The sequence below is a fragment of the Centrocercus urophasianus genome, unplaced genomic scaffold, assembly GCF_019232065.1.
Source record: "Centrocercus urophasianus isolate 14NV4802_14NV808 unplaced genomic scaffold, USGS_Curo_1.0 seq_10, whole genome shotgun sequence".
Lineage (NCBI taxonomy): Eukaryota > Metazoa > Chordata > Aves > Galliformes > Phasianidae > Centrocercus > Centrocercus urophasianus.
Window position 1 is genome coordinate 58462466 of NW_024884142.1, and position 25578 is coordinate 58488043.

General features: G+C 40.3%; 1 protein-coding gene across 1 annotated transcript; it reads left to right on the plus strand.

Moving 5' to 3' along the window:
- Positions 1 to 19255: 19255 nt before the first annotated feature.
- SF3B5 (splicing factor 3b subunit 5) lies at positions 19256 to 19779 on the plus strand. The gene has a single exon (XM_042820373.1). The coding sequence runs from the start codon at positions 19290 to 19292 to the stop codon at positions 19548 to 19550; it is 261 nt and encodes an 86-aa protein (XP_042676307.1). The 5' UTR covers positions 19256 to 19289; the 3' UTR covers positions 19551 to 19779.
- The last annotated feature ends 5799 nt before the right edge of the window (positions 19780 to 25578 follow it).

A 25578-nucleotide genomic window follows, 5' to 3' on the forward strand; every position in this document is an offset into this window, starting at 1 on the left:
GGGCGGCGCTGCTTGGCAGTCGGTCCCGTGGGCACCGGCGGCCCCTTCTTACCGGCTTCGGATGTGGGTGCGGAAATACCGGGGTGGACCGGCTACTGGGGGCACAGATCAAACGCTGCTTCCGTTCAGTGTGTGAGAGGAGGTGAGCTCCATGCAGTGCTGCAATGAGGACTGCACTTAGCCCGTTCTTGAGTGGTGACTTGGTGTCTTTCTGGAAAAAAATATAAAACGAAAAACATCCTTCTGCAGCATTCTTTAAATTAAAAGTCTTTTTTTTAATTAAAACTGCAACAAACCCTTTAGCCACACAGTTATCAATACAAACCATGAGCTAAATAGCAAGCTGCACCATTAGTTATAAAAGCTGTTCGCATCCTGATGTGATCTGGAGTTTTTATTTCTGTACCCACTTTTTTCCTCCCTTTCACCAGAAAACCAAGAAATGTGAGTCTGGTAATTCCAAAACACAGATTTTTTGTTCCTGACGATGATACCAAGTAATGGCTGGAAGAACATCTGCGCTTTCCAAAGCTGCTCTCATTTCCATTGAAGCCCCCAGACCTCTTTCGCACTGCATGCATTCCTGTCTTGGAGCAGTCTGTTGCAAAGGCATGCAGAGCTTCCCATCTCTCTGTTTTCCCTGCTGCTGTTATTTAAAGAAGAAACACCTCAGCAGTAGGTAAATGCTTGAGGTTTCATGGTTAACAACCAGTTAAAATTGTGTCTGACAGAGTGGCTGTGTCTGCCTGAGGGAAAAGGCAAAACATCCAAGACTGCACTCCTTGCCTCTTCCCACATGGAGTCTTTGGCCTCCAGGATGGTGGTATTAAATACAGGTGAAGCTGAAAATGAAGCTGCATGTTACTGTAACTGCGTGGGTAAAGACTGCTTAGAGTCACAGAATCATTAAGGTTGGAAAATACCATTAAGATCACCAGTCCAGCTGCCAGCCCATCCACACCATGCCACTGACCATGTCCCTCAGTGCCACATCCACACGGTTCTTGAACACCTCCATGGACAGTGACTCCACCACCTCCCTGGGCAGCCTGTGCCACTGCCTCACCACTTTTCTAAGAAGAAATTATTCCTAATATCCAAGCTGAACCTCCCCTGGTGCAATTTAAGGCCATGACAGAACAGCAATGGCAAACTGAGCTGTGGTGTTCCAGCAAAAGCAATGCTATTGGATCAGTGATGGGCCTGGCGAGCTGTTCAGGAAGATAACGCTCATACAGAAACTCTGGGATCTTCTATACAGTTTGTGAGGAGAGTACCAAATGGAAGAAGAAAAAGAAGAAAAGAAGAAGAAAAAAAAAAGAAGACCAAATGGATGAACAGTGAGTATCCTCTCTTTAGAAGAGGCCCGTTTGGATGTGGTGTTCAGGGACATGATTTAGCGGAGGTTTGTTAGGGTGGTATGGTTAGGTTGTGCTTGGACTCAATAATCTTTAAGATCTTTTCCAACCTGAACGATTCTATGATTCTATGATTCTGTATCTCTAGTATCTGACTAGTGGCAAGATACTATTATAGCTAAATTAATACTAACCCTCTGAGAGGGGAAATGGTAAGTATAGTTTCTGTAAATTCTGTCACTTAACTTAGTCAAGGCTCAAGAAATAGCTAGCTAATTAGGCTACATCAGTAAGTAGTTAAAAAATGACCACTGGTGAACAAAGCCCCTGAAGTATTTGACATTGTATTGTATTTGATTGTATTACACATTGTATTACTGGATCCTACAAAAGGTGTCCATTTGCACAATGGTAAGAAGAACAAAACCAGGTATGCCAAATGTAAAGACTGTCTGTGTCATGAGCAGGAAACTTCCAGTGTTCATTTCTTATGAACATTATTATTATGAGTACTTATTATGCTCATTTCTGTAATTTTTGAAATAATGAAAGTGACTAGACAAAGCGATTTTCCCATAAATGAGATTGAGAGTTTTCATCCCTGTCAATTTATTTTTTTCCAAGTCCTGAGAAGCATTATTTGCAAAGCTACAAAAGTGACAAAGTAGGTTTTTTCCCACTATATACCATTTCTCATAATATGAGAGATATTCTGTGAAGGTTTTGTGAAAGGAAGTACTCTGTTCACATAGCTAAAGGCAGAATTGACTACTGTGGTGATACCCACTGTTTTTTTAATAGGGGTTGGGCAACACAACAGACAGTATCTCTGGGGACACGTAGCCTTGCTACCTGCTAAGGAGTTAATGTTGTTGATTAATAATGGATACCCGTGAAATTTTCTTAGTTCAGTTCTGCATTACAGAACCCATTCTCAGACACCAAAAATTTATGTTTGCTTTTCTGAGTGAGCCAAATAAGCCTCTTTTAAGCTAGAATTAGGTCTGATGTAAGTCTGCACGCTCTGGATTAATTGAATTACTGCTTCATGGTCCTGAACAGATAACTTGATATTAATGTCAACCTTCTTCTTTTCAAACTCATGGATTGTTAAGCAGTCCGGAAATCAAATGAGTTAAGAGTTTCCAAGATGAGTGCAGGAAGATTGAGACTGATGTTAGGAAATCCTCTCATATATGCCTTCACTGGGGAGTCTCCAGCTGCAACACTCCCACCTCAAGCAATGCCCCTCAAGCAATTCTCCGCTGAGCCTTTCACTGTCCTTGCAGCCTCTGGCAAAAGCAGGGAACTTCATAGAACAGCTTCTTCACTAAACATCAGTGATGCAGTGAGATCCTGCTCACTTGCAGGAGGAATGGGCTGCTGACAAGAATTCAGAAGTCAAGGCTCTCCCCAGCTAGCTAAATCCAGCTTAATTTTTTGCTGAAGATCGCAGAGTTGTTTGGATTTGCAAGGGATAGCAAAGAGCAGCATTGACCTCTGCAGCTCTTTTCCTTTTAGCTTTCCTTTTCTCTCCTTGACTGGGAACGAAGAAGGATGTTAGAAAAGGAAGGGCTGCTGAAAGCTGTGCAGACAGAGGTGCACTCAGAGGTAGAGGATGCCCCATGACAGGGCTGTTTCTCTCGGTCCTTTGGGAAGGAAGTTAACATTCTCCAGTTATGCCAGCAAGGCATGTGGAGCAAGCCCTCAGTTTAATGCCCCTGAATTCCTTCTGAACCACAGCTTGGCTCTCATGCATGGATCTGAAAGTTCGTTATACATACACAAGTGCTTAAGGCACTGCAAATCTGGTTAAGATTGTATTAAATGCCAGATCGGATGGAGGGGGAATAGCCCTGTCTCTTGCGTTGACTCTGGAGGTGATGGCATCTTCATTACTGAACTATTAATTGATAAATGAGCATAGTTAAAGTATTTTCTCATGTGGACATAGAAAAAAAAATAGTTAACTGAAACCAATGGAGCAAAACTGATTTCCATGAGCTGAAGGCTTGGTTTGTTATCAAGTAAACCACTGGCTGTCAATGTTCCTGTCATGGCTTTTGAATGCAAGAATACAGTCCTACATATTCAGCATGGCAAGGATCCTATCACAGCTGTTGGCCTAACAAAAAGTGTTTCCTAACCCTGCTTCTGCGTTCTGTAAAGACATGTTCTGACACCTGTTATAAGATAGTGAAGTATCTTCTTTACACTTACACACCCTTCGATTAGCAGCAGGTTCAGCAACAGAGGAGCACTTTGTTACCTGGCAGAGCAGAGGCGAGGAAGTCTTTGTGACATGACTGACTGAAAAGCCCCGATGGGAAGCACATAGTAGGAGCTCAGATTTGGGTGTGAGGCCAGTAACAGTAAATGGCTCTAGGGCAGGTTCCCATTGCCAAAATGTACTTCTTCATTTTCCTCTCAACAGTGTTCTCTGAAAATGGGCAGGCTGTAAATTAAGAGTGAAGGAAGAAGTACCTGGGGGACTAGGGAGAGCCAGGGGTTGAGAGCCTGGTAAGAGCATGACAGAAGCTACACAGACATTCACAAAGAGAGCCATCAGAAAATGAGAATATATCCAGTTTGTGTGGAGCATCCATTTCAAATAATTAGTCAGAGAAAACAGGCTGTTTTCTTACAACCAAAAAGTTTCAATGCATAAAAACATCTCTGTGCTAGAACAGCTTGGTTTCACATTGCCTGAATCACCTAACCCATGCTGCCAGTGCTTTTCAACAAGCAAGATACTCATATTCTTCCAGAAAGAGATGGTACAGTGTGCTTCTTCACCGTGCAGTCTCTGAAAGTATGCTGCACAAATAGCTTTGTGGCTAGATCTAAATGCTCTGCAGTAGACCTACCCAAGATTAGCATGGTGGCGATGTGTGACAGATCTAAGATGAAAAGATGCTTTTTAGTGAGCTGAAGGCAAAGGAAGAATCGCTTGGGATCCTCTCTAGCTTAGAATATGCAGCCCAAAGGCAATACATTTCATAGCACAAATTGATATCCAGAGGTCTCACCCAGCGGAGAGTCTATAGACAAATCCTATGTGACACGCAATAGCATGACAGATTTCCATGCAATGAAACAAAGTCATTTTTACAGTTATACTTTACAGGGGAGTGTTTTAGCTGGGAAAAGTTAAAAATTAATGACATGTCAAGGTGGAGAGGTATTTGTCAGATAACTGCAAAACCTATCTGAGGAAAGTGAAGGCATATATTTTATCTTTCAAACCTGTCTGTAGATGTTGCAAGTGTTTCAGGTTTCCAGGATGCTGTTGTTGTCAGCCTTCAAGTCTTACAGTTAAGAAATGCAAAGACAGTAGATACTGTGGGCACCAAACAGCTTATACAAATGCCACTGGAGCTCATAGATTTGCTTACTCCAGTCAAAGAGTATCTCTGTTTATAGATGCAGCATCTATACATGAAGGTGGGTATGGCAGAAGGGCATCTTAATGACAGCTTTTATTTGTTTGTTTTTGTGAATGACTGTTTTTTGATAGATGTATCTACCTTGGTGGTAGCTTAGAGAAAGATGAAACCTGACCAAATCTGCTGGGGTCTTGTGTGGCTGCCAGATCCTGCTGGCCTCTCACTTGGCTCTGAGTTCAGAAAGCATTGCAAATAAGAGAGGTTCTGCAGGAGCCAAAGCATATGGTTATAGATTCCTAGAAAACAACTATTAGTTTCCTGTTAATTGACTGTGCACATCTGCACCAGGATAGATCTGGACATTGGCACTGTTATATACATCCTTTAACTCCCAGATCTTTGAAAGCATTGGACACTGGCCTTTTTGTTGGCTCAGTTCACAGCTGAGTGAGCAAATGTGTGGAGAAGTCCCAACAGATGAATCAGAACCAGAGCACAGATCCTCTACTCCAGAGAGAATTTCTAGAGAATTATATGGTCTGGAAAGCATGTAATATACTTAAATACGTGTCTTACAAGTAGCATCTTTGCATAGGTTATGTGCTGCCACAGCAGAAGAGGACTGTGCTGTGCATACATATTCCATTCTTATCCCTTCCTTGTACTTTCACCTTCAGTGAGCAACCTATCCTGGCTGTGGGACCTTTTTTTAAGCTAGGTAAATATCTGGTAGGAATAATTCAGGTATCATAGAATCATTTTGGTTGGAAGGGATCTTTAAATGCCATCTAGTCCAACTCCCCTGCAACGAACAGAGAAACATACAGCTTGATCACGTTGCTCAGAGCCCTGTCCAGCCTGACCGCGAATGTCTCTAGGAATGAAGCATCCATCACTTCTCTGGGCAACTTATTCCAGTGCGTCACTAAACTTGTCATAAAAATAACTTTTCTTTATATAGAGAGCTGACTTTAAGTGGAGATGGTTAGTGGATTGTATGAATTCTTGAATTTTATTTTCTCAATCTTATTAAAATGTGTTAAGATGTACTTAAATACTTACAAAAATACAAAATATTAAAATACATTAAAACATAGGGCTAAGGCCTCAGATAGGTTAAATCAGTTCTCCGGAATTCAAATCAAAGGTTGAAAGTGCATATATCATTTTAAGCCAGTGAACAGTCACAATAACATTGTAAAGTTTTGAGAAATTACATAAAATCTGTTATTTGCATTAGATTTCAAAATATAGTAACTACATACAGTCTAGGAAGCTGTATTTTTCATTCCAAGAAGTGAGTCCACAAATCTTTTTACTGAAATAAAATTATTTCTGAGAAGATATATCATCTAATACATATTTGTATAATGTCTAATAAAATAAACTCTCCTCCTTGGCCGAGGAGACAATTCCCCTAAGAGAAGAAGTACACTGAAAAGGAATATACACAGAAAATGATAGTGCAATTATACTGCATGACCATTGGTTTTATGGCAAAGCTGATAGATAATACTGGCAGTGCGAGAAGTGTACTGATAAGAAGGATGTTAAATATGTTTTCCATCTCACAGAATAAATCTTTTACAACACAGTAAGTTAAAGAAAGCAAGAGAAGATCCCCCATAAACAGTAATTGACAATACTGTTCACATTTAATATTAACTGTACATCATCTCAATTGCTGTAATAGTAATTTGGTGCAGACCTAAAATGAAATATAACTTAACAAAAGCATTCAGCATCAGATAAACACAATTAATCTCCTGAAATATCCAACAGCAAATTTATTTAAAGTTCACCAATAGTCAGTACTCTGTGTACACGCAGAGAAGCAAATCTATACTTCATTCCCATTCCAAATAACACACCAAATACCTGCATATCAAGTTTTATGTGCATGCTATGTAAAGATGACAGGAGATAGACACATCAATTTGTGATGACAAATGTTTCTTTTATATGACAAGAAAATTTTCCAAGTGATATTTGAAATCTTGCCATATCTGCAGGTATACTGACAGTTAAATTAATTACATGGAAGACAATCCTTCTTTACAGAGGTTTTTTCTCCCCTTTCATTTCTCTATTTCTCCGCCTGCCCATTATGCTGTGCAACCCCCTTCTTTAAATCCTCTAGCAGCAGATATGGAGAGATGCACAGGGAAGACAAATTCCCTACATTTCCATCTCCAGATATCTCAGAATATACAGTTTCCTTAAGGTCATTTCCTTACCTACACAGTTCTGCTTTAGTAACTGTCTTTTTGCTCTCTTAATTTTGTTTACTCTTAGGAAAGAGCAAGTAGATAAATAACCTTCCCTATTGCTATGGAGCTACATGAGCCAGGCTTCAAAACTAGTGCCTGCTACTGTTTGAATGTTGGCTCAGGCAGGCTATTGAGCTGGTACAGCAAGGCCTACTGGTCCTTAGTCAGCATTCTCACTGCAACGCATACACATTTCATTTTGATCTCAGTTACCAATCTATTGAGCTTATTTTCCTAAGGTTTGTTGTTCTGATCATACACATTTCCAGTTTAACAGTTCATAGCTTTCTTTGAAAGCAACTCTGTCTTCATCTAGGCGTCTGAGTGGAGCAACCTATCCACCCTCTGTCTATCACAGCAAGACATAAAATGGTGACCTGGCTGCATATGTTACAGAATGGCTGAGGTGCATCCATGATGCATCCACATCTTGGTCAAAGAATATTAACAGGCAGCTTAAAAGTTTAACGAATGTTTCCATACAATACAAATCATAAAGACAGATTGAACAACGGGTGCTTCCTACCTGTGGCAGACTGGGAGGGCTTGTAAAGGACTCGCCACCATGGCCATGAGATTTTCTTATTTCCTTCCAACAAGCACTCTCCAGTTTACCTGACACTCAGAGTAATATGCCCATCAGCCTTCAAAGCTGTACTACGTGGGAATTTTCAGATCCTTGTTCTCTGAAGATGAAAGGAGATAGACATGCCAGTTCTTGAATGCAACACTTTCACTTGCAAGGTGATTGCTAAATAATCTTAGAAGCCTTGCCATGCATGTGACATTGGTGACAAATTAAGTTGATGGAATAAAGTAGATTTTCAATTAATGTGATAACAAATATCATATTGCATTTTTTAACCATGTTCCACTTCAGGCTCTCTAAAGCAATTTGCAAGCAATTACTTTAAAAATACTTTCTATGTATATGGTTACCCATATATTATAGATGGGAAAGAAATCACAGAAAGCGTCAGAATGCCTGCAGGAGTACAGAAAGCCTTAATCTAACTGGAAGTTTCATCCAAATTCCCCCGAGTGCTAGACTCCTCCTTTCGCAAAAAGATTACATGTCTTTTCACATCTGTGCCTTTTTTCTTGTAGAAGTATTCTTCTCATCAGGCTTATGCCTCCATACAGTCATTTTTCTACTCCTCTCAAATAATTTTTTAGATAAGAATACTATGCTGTTGGCATAGAAAATAGTGCGTGTTACTTAGTAAGAAACCAGTGCCAGTAAAAATTAATTGCCCAAACTCTCTTTCAATGAAGTCAGTGGAAGCTTGACCATCAAAGGAGACAGAGTCAGGCCCAATATAAAAAAATACAGGAAGTTTCATGTGGAGGATAAGCTGTTGCCTATACTTACACTGCTATAAAGGAGAATAAAAACACAGCAGTTGTGTCCCGGTGAGTAAAGAGACTGTGCATTTCCTCTAGTCAAAGCCCTTAAGACAAAAGCCAGAAAGAAAACTCAAATTAATTATTCAAATGCTCTGGCACCTGGCTTTGGCACTTCCAACATATATTTTTGATGAAATGCCTTCCAGACCCTAGAGACAAGCCCGAACTATCACCTGGAATTCACATACTTGCACATGGCAAATCACGACCTGACTTGTGACTGTTCCACCTTTCTGGGGGCTGACCCACGGTGCCCCAAACTTTGAGAAGGTTTTGAGAAGGCTCACACCCAGAGATGGGGTAGCAATCCATTGCCCTTACTTCCACCCATCTATCATAGATGTTTTATACCTGAGTGCCTTCGTTCCTTAGAAAAGAGTGCTATCAAAGGCCTTTCTAAGCCTCAAGTTTGTTACTTTCACAAGCTGTTACCAACTTTCAGGAGAAAACTAAGAAACTGGTTGAACAATGCAGCTTTTTTCTTGAGACAGTCCACTGCAAAGACCTGCACATGCAAGGTGTTGTTTGTCTGGAGCACATTGGTAGAAGCACTTTGAAAGCATAGTCAGAGGCAACCCACTCCTTGGCCCACACCAACAGAGTTGTGTTTTGATTTGAGTAAGACAGCAACAATTATCAGATTTGCTATAAAGGTGATGGAACTCAGTGGCATTGAACCCAGGACTCTTCATGCAAATCAATGTGGGGATCTCAGAGAAGCTCAGCTTGCAGTGTGAGCAGGGTGAGAAATGTGTCAGCATGCATGCGGGCTCAGCAGACTCCACTCAAGAACGAGGGTGGAAACAGAAACTTAACTGACAGTGAAATTTTCCAAAGGGCCAACTTACCCCAAACGAACCGCCGCGTGTCTCACCTACATGCAGTGTACTGAATCAAGGAAGATGTGCCAGGAACGGTGGGCTGCAGTAGGGTGCTGAGCACTTGTGGACCTGCAAGAGCCCTGCCCTGCTGCCATGGCACGCCTGGCAAGCGGTGTCACTGTGGCTTATGTCAGCTTCTAGCCTGTTCATTGCTCTAGTTTTATTTTCCTTTCCTTGCACAGCTATCAAGAATTAGTGCTTGTAGGACACAATAAAGATCCCAGATGAAAGACTATTACACTTCCTAATCCGTTTTATAAAGGAAACAGTGACATCTGTAAAGTAGATGACTGTCCTCAACGCTATTTTTTCCCTAGATGTATAGTTCACTTTCTCTTAAGGCACAGTTACATGTTTCTGTTTCTTTGATTGACAGAGCATTGGACAATCTCTCGTTGCAGAGTGCTTTCTGATTCTTCTCAAGCATCAGGTCTGAGCTGGAAGGCCAACATTTTCTCCTTCCTCAAGGCAGTAGAAATAAATACATTTATCTGCAAAAAAGTTTTTGGCTTATGATTTCTGTGCCACCATTTCTGAATATTACAAATGCACAGAAGATTCATCCTCTTTTCTAAACCTAATGTACCACGGAAAGCAGCTTATTATTAAGCTCTTTAAATAGGGTGGTAATTGTTTCTTTAAAAAGTTGCGAAGTACAAATGCTGTTTTTTTTGTTTTATTTTGTTTTGTTTTGTTTTCCCTTTTAGCTCTACTTGAGGATCAGTGAGGAAACTGTTGTTGATTGGTTTTAGATGTAAAGGAAAACATAGATTTATTTCCCTGGGGTTGAGTAGTAAGTGTGCAGCTGGATGCCAAGGATTATGGAACAGAAATTGAGCAGAAGAGTGCTTCTGAAGGAGAAATTCCATGGGTGCCACTGAAATTATTCAAACTGTAATTACCCGTCCTTGCTATTTCAGAATACAGGTGCATGTGCATGTGGTAATGAGTATGGTATCAAATTGCAAATTGAGTCACTCAACAAACTTGTTTCACCCTTCCAATTATGCAGGCAAGTTTGTGACTCAGCATCTCCGCGGCTCTTCTCCACTGAGGAGACCAAGCCATCCTGCAGCAGTCAGTCGAAGCAGCCCTTCCCTGTGATAAATTTAGCCTTTATTCTGCATGTCCTTACCTACATGAGATAGAATAAATACATTTTAAAGTAGAATAATATTCAGCTCATCTCCACACAAGAAACTAACTACATGAGGGAACAAAAAGCTGTCATGGGATTACACTGAGTGGTGCTCACAGTCCTGTCTTAAAAGAGATTAGATTTTCTTTCCCATAGTGTTTTCTGTTGCTACTGGTGTATGTGCATCCCTTGTTCATAAAAATCAACTGGAAACTTGTTGTAATTGCTATTGTAGTCTAGGATTAATTACATCATTATCTTTACCTTTTTTTTTTTTTGCAAGGGTTGGAAATAATTTCCTATGTTTTATTGTCACATGGATTGAGTTATCATGCCAGCTAAAGGCAATCACAAACACATGCACATTGGCATGGGAATTGCTCCTCCATCCTCATCTTGGAGGGAGGACTTTTTTATTGGCATATCTAAGTTAACAATCTTTCCTTACCTATGTATCCTTACCTCTCACATTTGATCCTTTTGAGGTGCCAGGTATGAATGATTGTTGCCAATCGTCTTCACATTTGAAATATCTGATCCTTAATGCCTAGTGCAGAGAAAGTTAGGCTTTATTTGGAGATGTAAGCAAAGAACAAAGTGGGTAGATTGCACTTCCTCCCCCCTTAGAGAATACTTATCTTTAAGTTTAATACTTATCTTTACTTTTGTTCAAAAAAAGGTATCTTCACACTCATGCCCAGAGGCAAACTTCACCAGCAGCTACATTAATTGTCATAATAATCCCACAACAAGGCTGTGAACGAGGCCCCAATGGGTGAATTACAGTGCAAACGCTGTGAGAATGTCTTACCCTAAAGGAGTACATTGTCAAGCTACATGAGGCTGAAGGAGATAGGAAAAAGGGATCAGAGATTTATGGTTGCAAACGTTGTAATTTCACGCAAGAGGCTTTTCCAAGACATCAAAAATGAGTTTCAATACACAGGTGGATGGAGTACCTGCAGTATGGGAGTATCAAAATGCTGTTCTTCATGACTGCTGTATCAGCAGTCCTCTGTATGACTGATGCATGTCCTGTTGAGTCCCAGATCATACCCCCAGTGCTGACAGCTTTCACAATGACTGCCACTTTTCTTGCAGCCTCTGTCCCTGCAGTCACTTGAACACAAGAAAAGTCAGGTTTTAGTTCTCTAAAACTAAGTACTTTCAAACATCATATAAATAAACATTTTCTAACAGGGAGAAAAGCAAATACAAACTATGTGAAATATAGAAGCTAAAAATGCAACAAAACAAAACAACAACAAAACAAAGCAAACAAACAAACAAAAAAACCCACAAACAAACATAATCCCCAACAGTTTTAAAAGCTCACTTAAAAGTTTGCAGGTTCAGGTGATTTCTGAGGGCCTGGATTTGACAGTATTTTGTTCAGCAGTTGCTTGGATTTTGTCCAGTTCAAGGTTTCTCAGTCTGCATGATGCTGAGGTGCAGAGAATGACTACATCTAAAACAGATAAAATCTTTCTGCTGCACTCCTTGCATATGTTTGCTTTCCAAAATCAACAATTCTCTCTCATGCTCTTAAATCACATGCCAAAATGTATGGGTGTGATGGATATCGTCATACATTATGAATCTTGCCCAATCTTGATTATAACTCTCTTCCTTTCAGTGGCTTATTTCTTGCCAAGTCTTAACAATCTGAATTTTCTTTTTTTATATTCTCAGGGTCTGGTGCATTCCAAACTGTTCAGCTTCTGACAAAGAAGATATTCCCAGGAAATAAACCTGCGAGCAGGCAGACATTTATCTTATGTTCTTTGAACACGTGCGTTTTTTCATGGTGAAAAATTCTGTTCTATATGCCTTAAATTTAATTAAAAGCAATATTTGAATAAAGCTGAAAGTGGGATGAATTACATTGCATTATTAGTGACAACCGAAGCTATTCTTTTGTACTTAAATGCAAGAGGGTCGTGCCCATTTCTTCTTTCATGCAAGGAAGTTGAGAAACAAGTGGTTAGCTGACAGTTACTGGCTTGCCTCTTCCTAGAGATACAAGGAAGGAACAGTTAAATTCTTTCTTCTGTAATAGCATTAATTTCCCAAACAGCCACTACTGCTTCCCCTCTCCCCTCTCCTTTGCTATCTACTGCATGAGCAACCCACAGACTGGCATCTTTTAGCATGAACTACTGCAATACCCTCTGCCAGCATCAGACAGATTAGTGGATGACTCCATGATGCCATTGTCTCCACACTTCTCCTGCTGTTATTTTTCACCTTTGGAAACTCTTAGCTGTATATTAGCAGATGAGCTTTACCCTTGCACACATGCTGGAGTTCTGTCGGGACAAGGTTTATGACACTGATGTTCTCCATGCTTATGCAGTGGTGAAATGTGTGCATGTGTGCAGGGGGAGCTGGAATAGGAAAAAAAAAACTAGTTACAGACAGGCTTCTTCACAGAGAAGTACTGTTCTGTACTGAAGAAATCCATGTATTTAAAACATGATATTTACATAGTAAATAAAAAAAATAAAAAAAAATAGGAGATTCACTAATCAGCATCAAGAGTCAACCTTAGAAAAGGAAAATCACCTGTGTCCTTAATTCTACCCTGCACATTGGAAGAAGATAGTAATATGTTACACAGAGCTACTCAATAGTCAAATCAGTTTCTTCCAATTTAAGCTCATATGAATTTCTGGTATCTTCTCTAAGGCTTATTTAAAGATTTGTCTTTCATCACTTCTACTCTTGCATACCTTATTGAACACAATTATTAATTGCGTGAGCTGTGACAATTTATGTGGAGTGAATGAAGCAAAGACAGAGGAAAATTTGGTCCGAGTACAGCTGCATCTTGGATGATCTTGCAGTCTTTTCCAGTTTTGTTGCATTTACTATTATCAATTCATTTTATTTCAAAATGCATGGAAAGAACAATCCTTCCCCACTCCAAAAAATGCATATGGACAGAAGCAATTTCAATTCATCCAACACACTACGAGCTCTGTATTCCGTTTGAAAGGGGCTCATATTAGTGGAAGGATTTTTATCTTCTGAAGTAACAGCTTTGGAAAACAAATCTTCCCTCTAAAATAGCAAATGACCACTGACTGTCACAGAGCCCGGATGTGCTCCTGGTAGCAGTGCTCCACATTTCTCAGCTTGTGATGTTTCAGAGTCACACCTGTAAGTACTGTGCTAGTGACCCCTACTGTGACTCTACTTTTAAGGTGCTCCTTCACCACACTAGGAAATGGCTTTTAATTTCTAAATTCAGCTAAATTGAACTGTAGAACAGACCTAAGGCATGTAGCTGTTACTCAGATGTATGCAGAAGGAGTACAGTGATACGCTAACATTCACAAGCAAGCAATGCAGTGCTGAAGCTACTAGACAGACCCTCTGCATTCTGTCAGCTGCTTCTGAAGTCAGGTCACACATCTGCTCAGTTTGATAGCAAAGGGTCTCATGCAGCATCAGGTCACATTATCAAGATTTTTAGATTCCATCCTCAATGTGCTGTAGAGTGTATTATTTCAGAAATACTTCACGGAGTTTTGCATAAGGATATAATGCAATGAAAACAAAACAAAAATAATCTAAAAGTTCTGAAACTGACACTAACAGAAGTTTAGGATCTTCATTTCTACATTTAATTTTTAATAAGTTGCAAACCACTCAGTGCAGAAGCCTCCTGTCCCAACTCTAGACAAAACACATCAAAGACTGAGCATGGTGCTGCCCAGTACTAAATGCTACTTCTCCTGAGCCTCAGGACAAGATGGTTTTTCAGCAGTGAATTTTGTATCTGACAAAAGAAAGAAATGTTGCAGGCCGATTTAAAATATGATTTTCTTCTCCAGAACACTGACGCACAGTTTGAAATGTATGCTTGAATGGCAGGATACACAGTATTGCTTCTTTTCCTATTGGATATTTCCTGTTCTTCTTGGCTAGGAATCAGCAGCACAACTCTAAAAGCAGCTTTCAGATATTTGGGTATATCCACACTGTAAATTTATGCTTTCAAAACAATAGCAAAACACATTTTCTAGTGTTTGGTCTAGAGGTGAATGTTTAAAATTCAACAGTGCTTCCAGCGACTGCATTTCCCCCATCTCAGGATCACTCCCAAAGCCTGCAGGTCTTAGGACAGCATTAAGGCATTACTGTTGCACTGGAGCAGAACCACAGTTATGACAGTGAGGGGAATAAATTAGAGGAGCTTACGCAAGACAGTGTGAAGAAAGATACGTGCTTATGAAAAAGGTTTTTCACAGGACCTCTGAGAAAAAACAGTGAAAAGATCTTCCACCTGTTTCAGGGCCAAAAGAAGCATTTCCTGAGGCTGTTTATGTTTGTAGGCTATGACAACACTTGACAAACTGCATACACTACAGAAAAGATTTCACGGCATATGTGATGTCACAGGAAATCTGAGAAAAAAAAATACATGCACACAAAAAGAACATGCAACCTATGATAGATAATTTCTGCAGCCTAAAATTGCTAATTTGTAATGTGACTTCTGCAAGTAAGGATTTAAGAATCCTGTTACAGTAGAAGCAACATATTTCAGAAGAAATGTCATTTCCGACATAAATACATTAATTTATTGTCCTTACTTAATTTCTACCACAAGAAATCTTCATTCTTTCTAGGCTACCAACAACTTCTTTGCTCTGAAATTTTATTTGCAGGGTAAATTGATACAGTGAAGAATAGGGGAATTTCTCAAAAAATTTATTACATCATTTGCTCCATTTCATCACCTGTGTGGGCATTTGTTGCATTTATCTTTTAAAGTAATCTTTTCCCCTTTTTGGAGGGGCAAAAGTCTTTACTTCTTCATCCAAAGAGTCTGAAGGAAATGTGAAAACCCGGTTACCGGTTACCGGTACCTTGAAGGGGACAGTCACTACCAGCCTCTGTTGGTGCATCCGCCTCATCTACTCCATTCCTTTTGATTTTGCAGGGGAAACTCGCAGCTCCCGTGCAATGAGTACTGAGTTGCTGCAGGTACAGCTCTGACACCCAGCGGCCACTTCACTCACGACCTGCTCCTGGATTCCAGACTGTTCCAAACTTGGCTTCAATTATCGCTCAAAAGATAATTTCTGCTTTAAAACCAATGCCTTTCAGTGATTTCCATAGGTAAGCCTCTGTTGTTTAGAACTCTAAAATATTTATTAACACTACTACAGGGGGCCAGACAATTGCAAAATATTTTTATTTTGATAATTATATTTAATAGTATTCAGTATGAAAACTTTCAAACCTCCTTGAATGCTGAATTATTCAGAAATGCCAACCACACAAGCACATTAGAACTCTGTAATAATTCTCACTTTATAACTCCACATCTGTGCATGCATATATGGAGAATTGCATATAAATACTTGTTACTTGCCTGTTGACTCATTATTTTACCTATTTTTTTTCTTCCTGGTTCTGGTTAGCTTGTCTTGTATTCACAGAGATGTTTTTTATCACAGCCAATACAGTGACATTTCTGTGCACATTTTCCCAGAGTTCTGGGTGTTTGAATTCAGTGTCTTATTCTGTCCCACTTTCAAGCTTGCTGAAAAATTCAGTTTTAGACTTCCAGGATATATTTTTTTAAACTGGAATTCTAATGTTTATTTTATTAAATGCAGTTACTGATTCTACGAACGCCTGCAAGAGATGGATAAGCTCCTGGGCATCTTTCTATTAAAAAAATGGATTCTTTTAATCAATACATCTCCTAGCTTGTTCTCAAGGTGACAATCTGAAAGCAACACAGAGGTCAGCCCTATATGTCATTGTGTTGTCTCTGAACATCTACCAAATGGTAGTGTCCTTCATAAAGTCCCACTCTTTATAAAGATACAATTTTAAAAAGAAACGAAAGTTTTCCCACATTTTAAGTAGATTTTTTCCATTTCCTTCTGTATATCAGCACATAGTACATCCTTTCACCACAAAACAGTTGGCTCTCAAGCATCTCAGTGATGTTTATTTTAGTAAAATAAACCTTTATGGCTTTTCCTTTATGGAGGTCATCTCTGTTCACCCTACTCTCAGCAACTACATATGCAGTCTCTAAGATGTTCACCATGTTAAACTGCAACTCTTGTAGGACTAAGGTTGGAAGGACTAAGGTTGGAAGGCTGAGCCTGTAGTGAGAATGAAGACATTATGGATAGTAAAAGGACAAGGGAGAATGGTTTTAAACTAAGACGGGGAGGTTTAAATTAGATATTAGGAGGAAGTTTTTTACACAGAGGGTGGAACAGGTTGCCCAAGGAGGTTGTGGATGCCCCATCCCTGGAGGCATTCAAGGCCAGGCTGGATGTGGCTCTGGGCAGCCTGGTCTGGTGGTTGGTGACCCTGCACATAGCAGGAGGATTGAAACTAAATGATCTTTGTGGTCCTTTTCAACTCAGGCCATTCTATGATTCTGCAATTCTAAGCTATAAACCAGAGTCATGTATAAACAATTCCAAGATGAAACAAGAGGTCACTAATATTAGAAAGCTTGGAGTAGATTTCTGAAAGATGGTTTCCTTAGATTACCTCTCTAAAGTCCTGCTGAATACCTAAAGTGCTCGGTCTCCCTGTCGTAGTCAGCATCTCAAGTGCTTAATGTGACATTTTTACATTTGTTTAACATTTTTTTTTCTTCAGGAGAATAAAACCAACTTGCACTCTCTCTCATCTGACACAGGCTAGCCCCTAAGAATGTACCTCATTTCTTCGTTACATTGGTGAGTTTCCTTCCTGATAGTCTCCGGACCAGATTTTTAAAATATATAAGTCACAGACAGCTTTTTCAAAGTTCCAGAAGTCGGATACCTCTGCCTTTTTCTGCAGGAGCGGTGTTTTACTTTTTTTTTTTTCCCCCTTGGTCTCTCTGGAAGCAACTACAGAATGCAATTGCTGTATCCAGCTGTGTAAAACTGCTTCCTGCTAAGTAAGCCTTGATAATGACTCTACAGATCCTCATAAAGACAAAGCAAAACAAAAATTATAGTCCTCATTTAGTTCACTGCAGTAAAACAGTTTAGGATATTGCTTTATTGCTTTGACACGGCTTTCCACAGCCTTGGCTTCATAAGCTGCTCATTTGTAAAGAAGAGGCCTTGAATCATCTGGATTCAATTTCTGTGGATTTCTTTGGACTACTCAGCAGTTAGAAGGAAAGCAAGAAATAGCTTGAAGTGTCCTATCAGAAAATTTCTGGCTATGTGTCTTTCCTATTTTAAAGCAAGTAATTAAAGTCAGTGTTCCCATATGAAAGCACATATAGTTCCACACCTTTTGTATTTAACATGAATTTTTAAATAGCTCTCTTGAAGAGAGTTAGAAAGACTACTTATTTGATGAATAATGGAATTTATTTCAGTCTCAACTTTGACAAAGTTAGATAGGTGATACAAATTATAATTTATGATTTTTATATCTACTCATGAGTTTAATATCCACATGAAATACTACGTGCATCAACAAAAGGAAAAAAGAAATCTTTTCCAATGATAACATTTGATTTTGACTTAAATGTATCCCTTGTGCCTGCTTAGCTGCAAAGTCTGACTGAAGAAAAATAAGAGTTATGCTTATCATAATGGAAACAGGATGGGACCTATAGTACCTTAACACATACTGGCGCTGCACTGCCCTTACCAAAATATTTCTTTTGAGGAGACCCTCAAATTCAGTGCACTATTTTAGCATTTCTCAGTAAGGAGCTCCTGCAGTGAAGTTGTCACAGAAATGCACTGCCCTTTAAGCAAAGAGCTAATGAGAGCATTAGCACCTCATGGCTATTTTTGTTAGAGCTCTCTTCCTCCAGAGTCAGACTTCCTGTGTCACTTGTTTAAAAGCAAAATAAGACATAATCTGTACAGAGACAATGCCAGGAGCAGGGAAACATGAGCTTTAGGAGACGCTCCATTACTTTTGCTTTCTGGCATTTCCTGTTAAATGGAGATGTTCTGGTTTTGTTCCCAAAGCCTCATTACAGAGTTACAGGATCATTAAGGTTGGAAAAGACCACTAAGATCAAGTCCAGCCATCAGCCCATCCCTACAGTATCACTGTGTCCCTCAGTGCCACATCCACACAGTTCTCAAACACCTCCACGGACAGTGACTCCACCACCTCACTGGGCAGCCTCTGCCACTTGCCTCACCACTCTTTTGGAGAATTTTTTCCTAATATCTACATAACTTACATGGATACTAAGATAATATCTAGGTAGCTTGTGGCCAGATGTGCTAGCAAATGCTCATGTGATCCTCAGATGGGTGAATTCAGCAGAATTTGTAACACTTAAGCTGTGCTTTTCCTTTAGGAATTAACTTGAGGCTTTGGTGCTGGCTTCAGGGAGATTCAGTCTTGTTTCTGGCTTGGGAATACCAGGTCCTCAAGCACACCTTTAACAATAACGAGTAGCACAGACATTGGTCTGCAGTCATATCCTCGCCTGCCTCACTACTAAATTGCTCAGTCAAAGTAATGAATAAGAAGTTAATTCAGTTCATATGGTATTAATACTAATTACTCTCAGAGAGACTGACAGCAGACTCCGAAGGCTCCCCTAATGGGACAGCTGTTTAGTCTGTCGCGTTGCTCCGCAGCCAGGGCGCTACCCGGACTCTGGGTCCCTCGCAGCCCGCAGAAGCAGCCGGCACAAGACACTCAGCTCCACCCCAGCGCCCCCCAGGCCTACACCTCCCAGCACGCCTTTACAGGCGCGCATGCGCGCTGCGTCCCAGCCGGCCGATATGGTCGGCGAAACCCCTTCCGCTCTCGGTTTAGGGGAGCGGAAGTGGCGCATGCCGTTCGGTGATGTCACTTCCGTCCGCCATTTGACTTGACGGGGCGGCGCCATGACGGACCGCTACACCATCCACAGCCAGTTGGAGCACCTCCAGTCCAAGTACATCGGGACGGGCCACGCCGACACCACCAAGTGGGAGTGGCTGGTGAACCAGCACCGCGACTCGTACTGCTCTTACATGGGCCACTTCGACTTGCTCAACTACTTCGCCATCGCCGAGAATGAGAGCAAGGCGCGCGTCCGCTTCAACCTCATGGAGAAGATGCTGCAGCCCTGCGGGCCGCCCGCCGACAAGCCCGACGAGTCCTAACCCTGCACCCTGCCCACCGGCACCGGCCTCGCTGTGACTCCGCACGCCGCGGGGAGATGGAGGGAGTCGCCTCGTCCTCTTGTCCGCGTCCTGTGTTCGGCGAAGGGTGTTGGAGGGAGAAGGAAGCTCTGTAAAACGCCCGCTCTTGGACACTTTGGTTTCTCTTAGTTGCACAGATGTTTGCCCTTTGTTTTTTTAATGGGAAATAAAATCTACTGGGCATTTCTAACGTGTTGTGTGGTAATCTGCTGATAAGAGCTGTTGGTTCGAAAGGGAATACTGATATATTAATTTTTTCAGTGCAGCTGTCCAAATGCTTAACAGATAACATGATAGTACCTTGCCAGCCCTGCTAGCTGGTGCTCAGTCGCCAGCATTGTTTGTTGGGAGGGAGAAGCAGAAGTCTGTTGGCACTGAAAGGCTTTGATTTATTGTTAGCGTTTCTTGAATTGAGTGATCTGTGACTAAATACAGGCCAATTACTTAAAGGCCCTTAAACTCCAGAGTGACTTTTCTTCATGGACTGTTCTATGCCTCATCTTCATTTTCCCTGTACGTTGCATTTTCCAAATACTTATTGTGTCTATTCCAGCTTAGTTTCTTTCTTACTTATGTTTGTAGCCATCCAGTGATTAAAAATGTTTTCATGATTCACTGCACAAGTGAGTATGAATGTGGGGCTTAGGCACTGTAAGTAAGAGTGATGTGGAGGCAAAGGAAAAACTGAACTATTTGCCAAATGACTTCTCAACATTTCTCTTCTTCCTGTATGAGAGAAAAAAAATGAGTTATTACTACTTTGAAGTAAAATGCCTAGAAACTCCCATGAAGTGACTTTCACTTTAGTTCTATTCAGGCTGCAAACAAGATGGATGTTAGGTTTGTCACCTAAAATAGGCTTTCTCTTATTGTAGTAAAAATAAAATTTGATTTCTAATAGAAAGCATCAGAGTAAAACATGGCTAAGGTTGTACGCAAATTTACCAATGGCATTTTTGAAGTTGGTGATCTCAGAACTTCTGAGCAATAGATGCCTCATACTTTTTACCGAGCCTTATGAACTAAGCTGTTCGAAATGCTGCAGTAAGAACAAGAGCATTCACTCCTGAGGTCACGTTCAAGCCACAGTATCCATCTGAAGAACTCAGAAGCTCAGAAATAGCTTTTTGTTGCTGTTACACGTACTACAGTGAAGGCAAAGATGAAATGATCTTGAATAAATGTAACTTGTCATATCTGTGGGGGACTACTGCAGTTTTCAAGAAAGTAGTTTGTAGGAGTAATTTTTAGAAAATGCCTCTTCTGCACTTTTCACTGCAATTCATCTTTAAAATTGGTGTTTTCTGAAGGGTTGTGTTGTACTTCAAAATTGGTGTAGCAGAACAGCTTGAAATAGATGTGCAAGCTGGTGTAGGTAATTTAAAGAGAATCAGTTCCTTACCAATGAAGAAACATGGCTGGAATATTTTCCTTGAATGAGATCAGATACTTCAAAGTAGACACGTGATACAGTTTTGCAAAAATCAAGCAAAACTCATATATAAATCAAGCTTTCTCGTTGCTGTTCTAAAGCAAAGCTTAGAAACTTGTCTTTTCCGTATGTGAATAGTCAGTATGCTTGATGGAAGAGAACAGAATGGGAAAATTATGTTTCTCTTGCTATACATACATCATACCAACTCTTACATTCTTACTCTTATACTCTCTTTGGGGGCTGGGAGGAGAACAAACAAGCCAGGAACTTGAGCCTCAGTGCAGTGACTAAGGGAAGAGTGAGAGTATGGAGGCTTCTTTAATGGATTGGAAAATGGATTTGCAATTTTTTGTTAGAAGGAATACATGGATGGAAAACCATAAGCTATGCAACTTAACCCTGCAAAAAATTAGAATGAAATACATTTCAAGGCAATTTTCTTTCAGACTAAACTGCTAACAGCTCTGTCCACGGATACTCAGTACTCACAGAATACTTAAAAATGTGAGCAAGAAGGGTCGGGCACATGGGTGGAGCTGAACACCTCCCTCCCACAGGCCATCTCTTCATGATATAAGCCATGCTGCTTTCAGGGAGAAGTCTGAGTTACACGGTGAATTATCCTGTTTGCTGGTTCTGCTGCATACATACATAACATTGGGATCTCAGTTAAGCACGTGTGTCTTTTTGTGCAGTTGGGAAAAGTTTTTTGAGAGGCTGTATTAAGTTCTGATTGTGAAACATTACAAACACTTTCTTAGGAACTGCAGTAACCTGAAGGGAAGTTAGTATTCCTAAGTATTCCAGTCAGACTTGGATAAAACTGGGAGAAACTGAAGAGTTTGTTTCCAACCTTTGGCACTTCCTAAGTCTCAAACCATTTTCACAACCATTCAGGGAAGGCAGTGAACTCTCCCATTTGATACTGTAAAACTGAAAAGAATGGAGTTAGCTGCCAAACCCATTGGGATGCACTTTTTTTTTCCCCCTCAATCCTGATTTAAAGATGAAAGATAGCATTTATCTATAAAATGGCTTAGTGCTTTGCATTCTGTTCTTCTATCCAAGCAGTATGCCTTTGATTTGGCTTTCCTTTGTGTGATCTCCATCTCATTTTCCTAAATTTATGTAGCTTAATATTAGATAAAGTGAAGTGTGAGAAATACAATTTGTTTCTAATGCAGATATGCCTTGTGTTTGGCACAAAGGAATTTCACCTGTTCCTGTTCTGCCAACTATCCTGTCTTTGTAAGTTTTCTGTGGAGTAGAATGTATACATTCTATTCTATTGATATTGATATCGATATTGTAATTGATATTGATATGCTATTCTATTGATATTTTTAATTGAAAATTCTAATAGATGTTATATGGTATTTAATAACTATTTAGGTAAGAATACAATACCAAAATGACTTAGGTAAGATTTCTAAATAAAGTGAGAGCTCTGAGGATGGCAGGTGTAAGTGAGGAGAAAAGCCTGCTCACAGTGCTTTAATTATGGATTATTCAAGAGAAGGAGAATCAAACTTGGCTCTTACAGAAGAAGGATGCAAAGCTTTGAGCTGAGAGGGTTCATTTTGCTTACAAACCGGATAAACTCGATACAGGGAACATTATAATAGAAGTGCACTACTACCTTCATTTTTAATTCTGTTTCTTACTGTTCTCTTGGTAATGTGTCTGCCTTACATATCAGATAGAAGTGTGAGGATTAATGAGTTATCCTGGGAATTAAGAAATCTTAACAGTTTGCTCAATTTATGTATTCCCAATTTCCAATAAAAGTGAATTTTCTTTTTTATGACACCAGAGGGCAGCAAATGACAGTGCTGTTCAAATGAGGGCATGCTATTACTTGAAATAAATAGAATTGTGCATTATCTTCCAAAGTTCCTCTGAAAGAAATAGATGGGTACGTTAAAAAATTGCTAAAACTTACCAGTAAGCAGAAATGCTGAGCTTTTTCCTATGGGACTGTTCTAAGGTTCAGAACATATGTTATACCTTTTATTCTGAATAGGTAAATAGAGCAATATGGAAAACCTGGTACAGTACCACAGCTCTATCATTTCAAGTACTTTCCCTTCCCTCCCCTCCCCTCCCCTCCCCTTCCCTTCCCTTCCCCATTCTTATTTATTGGAATGACAGCAGTGCCTTAGTTAACGCTTGCATGGTGAAACAATTGCACTAGTGAGTTATTTCCTGCACACAATCCAACTGAAGTAACTTCTTTCACTTTAGTTAAATTCAGCATAAAACTCGAATTTGTTTTTTAAGATCATTTAAATAAATATTCATGGGTAATAACGGTTTGTAAACATCACACAAAGTCAGGAGGTGGTGTTTAAACAGGCTTAAAGCCTGACTGCACATGATGTTGACATAGCTGAATCACGTGAGCTGCTGTCAACAGGCTGAGATTAAGCAACTGGAAGCAAAAACAATTGAAAGTCACTTTTGCTAAAGGAAGAAAACATAATATGTTTTATATTCCGAGCCAGAAATTTTTACAGTCTGTGTGGAAAGTTTGGAGTAACAGCCTGCAGACTGCTGTGCAATTGGATGCGTGCATTGCTAAGCTCACATGTGTAAGGCCTGGAAAACCAGAGCACTGCTATTAAACGGTGATTGCAGTGGTCACATGCCATGGGCAGGCTTCTGGTGGCACAGGCAACCAAGCCTTGCAGTGTCTGGTGCTTAAGTAAAATCTAGGTACTGTTCTTGTAATATCAATTAAAAGTGTTTTGTTTTGTTTTGTTTTTTTCAAAAGGGAAAATTACCCTAATATTTTCACTCTAATAATTTTCCCAGCATTTATCAGCAACTAAGGTTAATCCCTACAGTTCTAGTATGCATCGCGCTTATTGTGCTTGCTGTTTGATCCGCAGCATTAATGAAGAAGTGTTATATAAAGGAGGTGGAAGTGCTATTGTTAAATGTAGTTTTTCCAGAGCAAGGATCTCCCAGTGTCAGGTTCAATATCTAGATAAAATTAGTTGCATTTTAAGCATCTTTTTTTTTCCTATCCCACCTTTTCCAGAGATAGCATGTGTCCAGTCTTTAAATACCCCTTATGAAGTTACTAGTCAGACAAAACTTCCTGGAGGAATTTTTCAAAAGAAATATTTTGATGCTGTACTAAGGGATATGGTTGTGTGGGGGGTTATTAGTAGTAGGTGGGCAGTTGGACTAGATGATTTTGGAGATCTTCTCCAACCTTAGCAATTCTATGATTCTTCCTTGCTGAAATTATTCTGAGAGCTAACTCAGATAGAGGGGTACGAGCAGATTACAGATCCCAAGCTGCAGTTTTCTGAAGTGTCTTGTTTCTGTAGCATTTGCATCTGCTAAGACAGTGTTGCAAGTAAAACATTCAGGCTGTAGCTCTCTGAACTAGGTTTTGAAGAATGACTAGAGCATGAAATAATCAAACAAGGAGAAGAAGATCAAGAACAGAGCATCTGGTCCATTTTGCCCCTTAATTTTGCAAAAAGTCTTCACATTAGTCAGTGTTTGAGAATAGGCCCTTATTCAATCTCTATAGAGTAGTAAAAGCTGTAATAAGTAGAGGGAAATGTTTCTTTAGTATTGTTTCCTTCTGTTAAGTCTGTAAAGCATCAGACTTATGAAAAACAAACTGTGAGACATCACTGGCTGGACCTATGGAGCTGGACCTCCACCAGCTGCCCTGAGAGTCTGCCCACAGGCTGGGAAAGTAGCTTACACCCACACCAAGGCTTTGTGGCATTGCTGAGTAGATGCAGCAGGCCTTCACACAAGTGGCACTAAAGCCCGTTGTTTAAGGAGCCATATGCAGCTTTTCACTGCTTGTTAAAATGTTTTTCTTCTAAGCAATCAGTTCTGAAGCAGCTATGTGCAGACAGATCTGTGAGCAATTTAACTTGTTGTGTCGCAGAGCTAACTCCAGCTGTCCTGGGATGACCTGGGAGAGCTAGAGTGAGCCCTTTGGCAGACAGCTCCTTCCAGACTCTGCTTTGTGATTGCATTCCCAGTATTCTGACCAGTTGTTTATGAAGAGGCTTTAAGAGAAAGAAATGATCCATATGCTCATCAAGCAAGCCCCAGAAAGCAACAAGGCCTGTGGTATCCCAGCAGCAGCACAGGATGACTGACTTGGAGGAATGTCAAGACATGGGGCAATGCAAGGCTACAGGCCTTGTAACACTCTGCTTACTTTCAGGCTAGGACTTCCCAACCTGAGCATGGCACTTGGGTGTTCAATCTATTGGGCATCTGGGTCTGGATCTTATTCAGCTTTTGACATCTCACCTGGAGCTTCCCACTGAATTCTAGAGAGAGTTTCAAATCCTCATCATCTCTCTGGGTTAGATCTTTATCTGGCCTCTCATCTCTGCTCATGAAGTCTTGTATCCCGCTGTTGAGGCCCAGCCTGTGGCACCTGGAAGACCATGGTTGATCTTGTAAATTTTTGTGGTTGGGAAGAGCTTCACACTTCAGAGGGCAGCTGCAGCTTTTGCTGGCCTGTTTCTTTCCCCTGCCAGCTGAGCTCTCTCTGATTTGCCTCCTGCT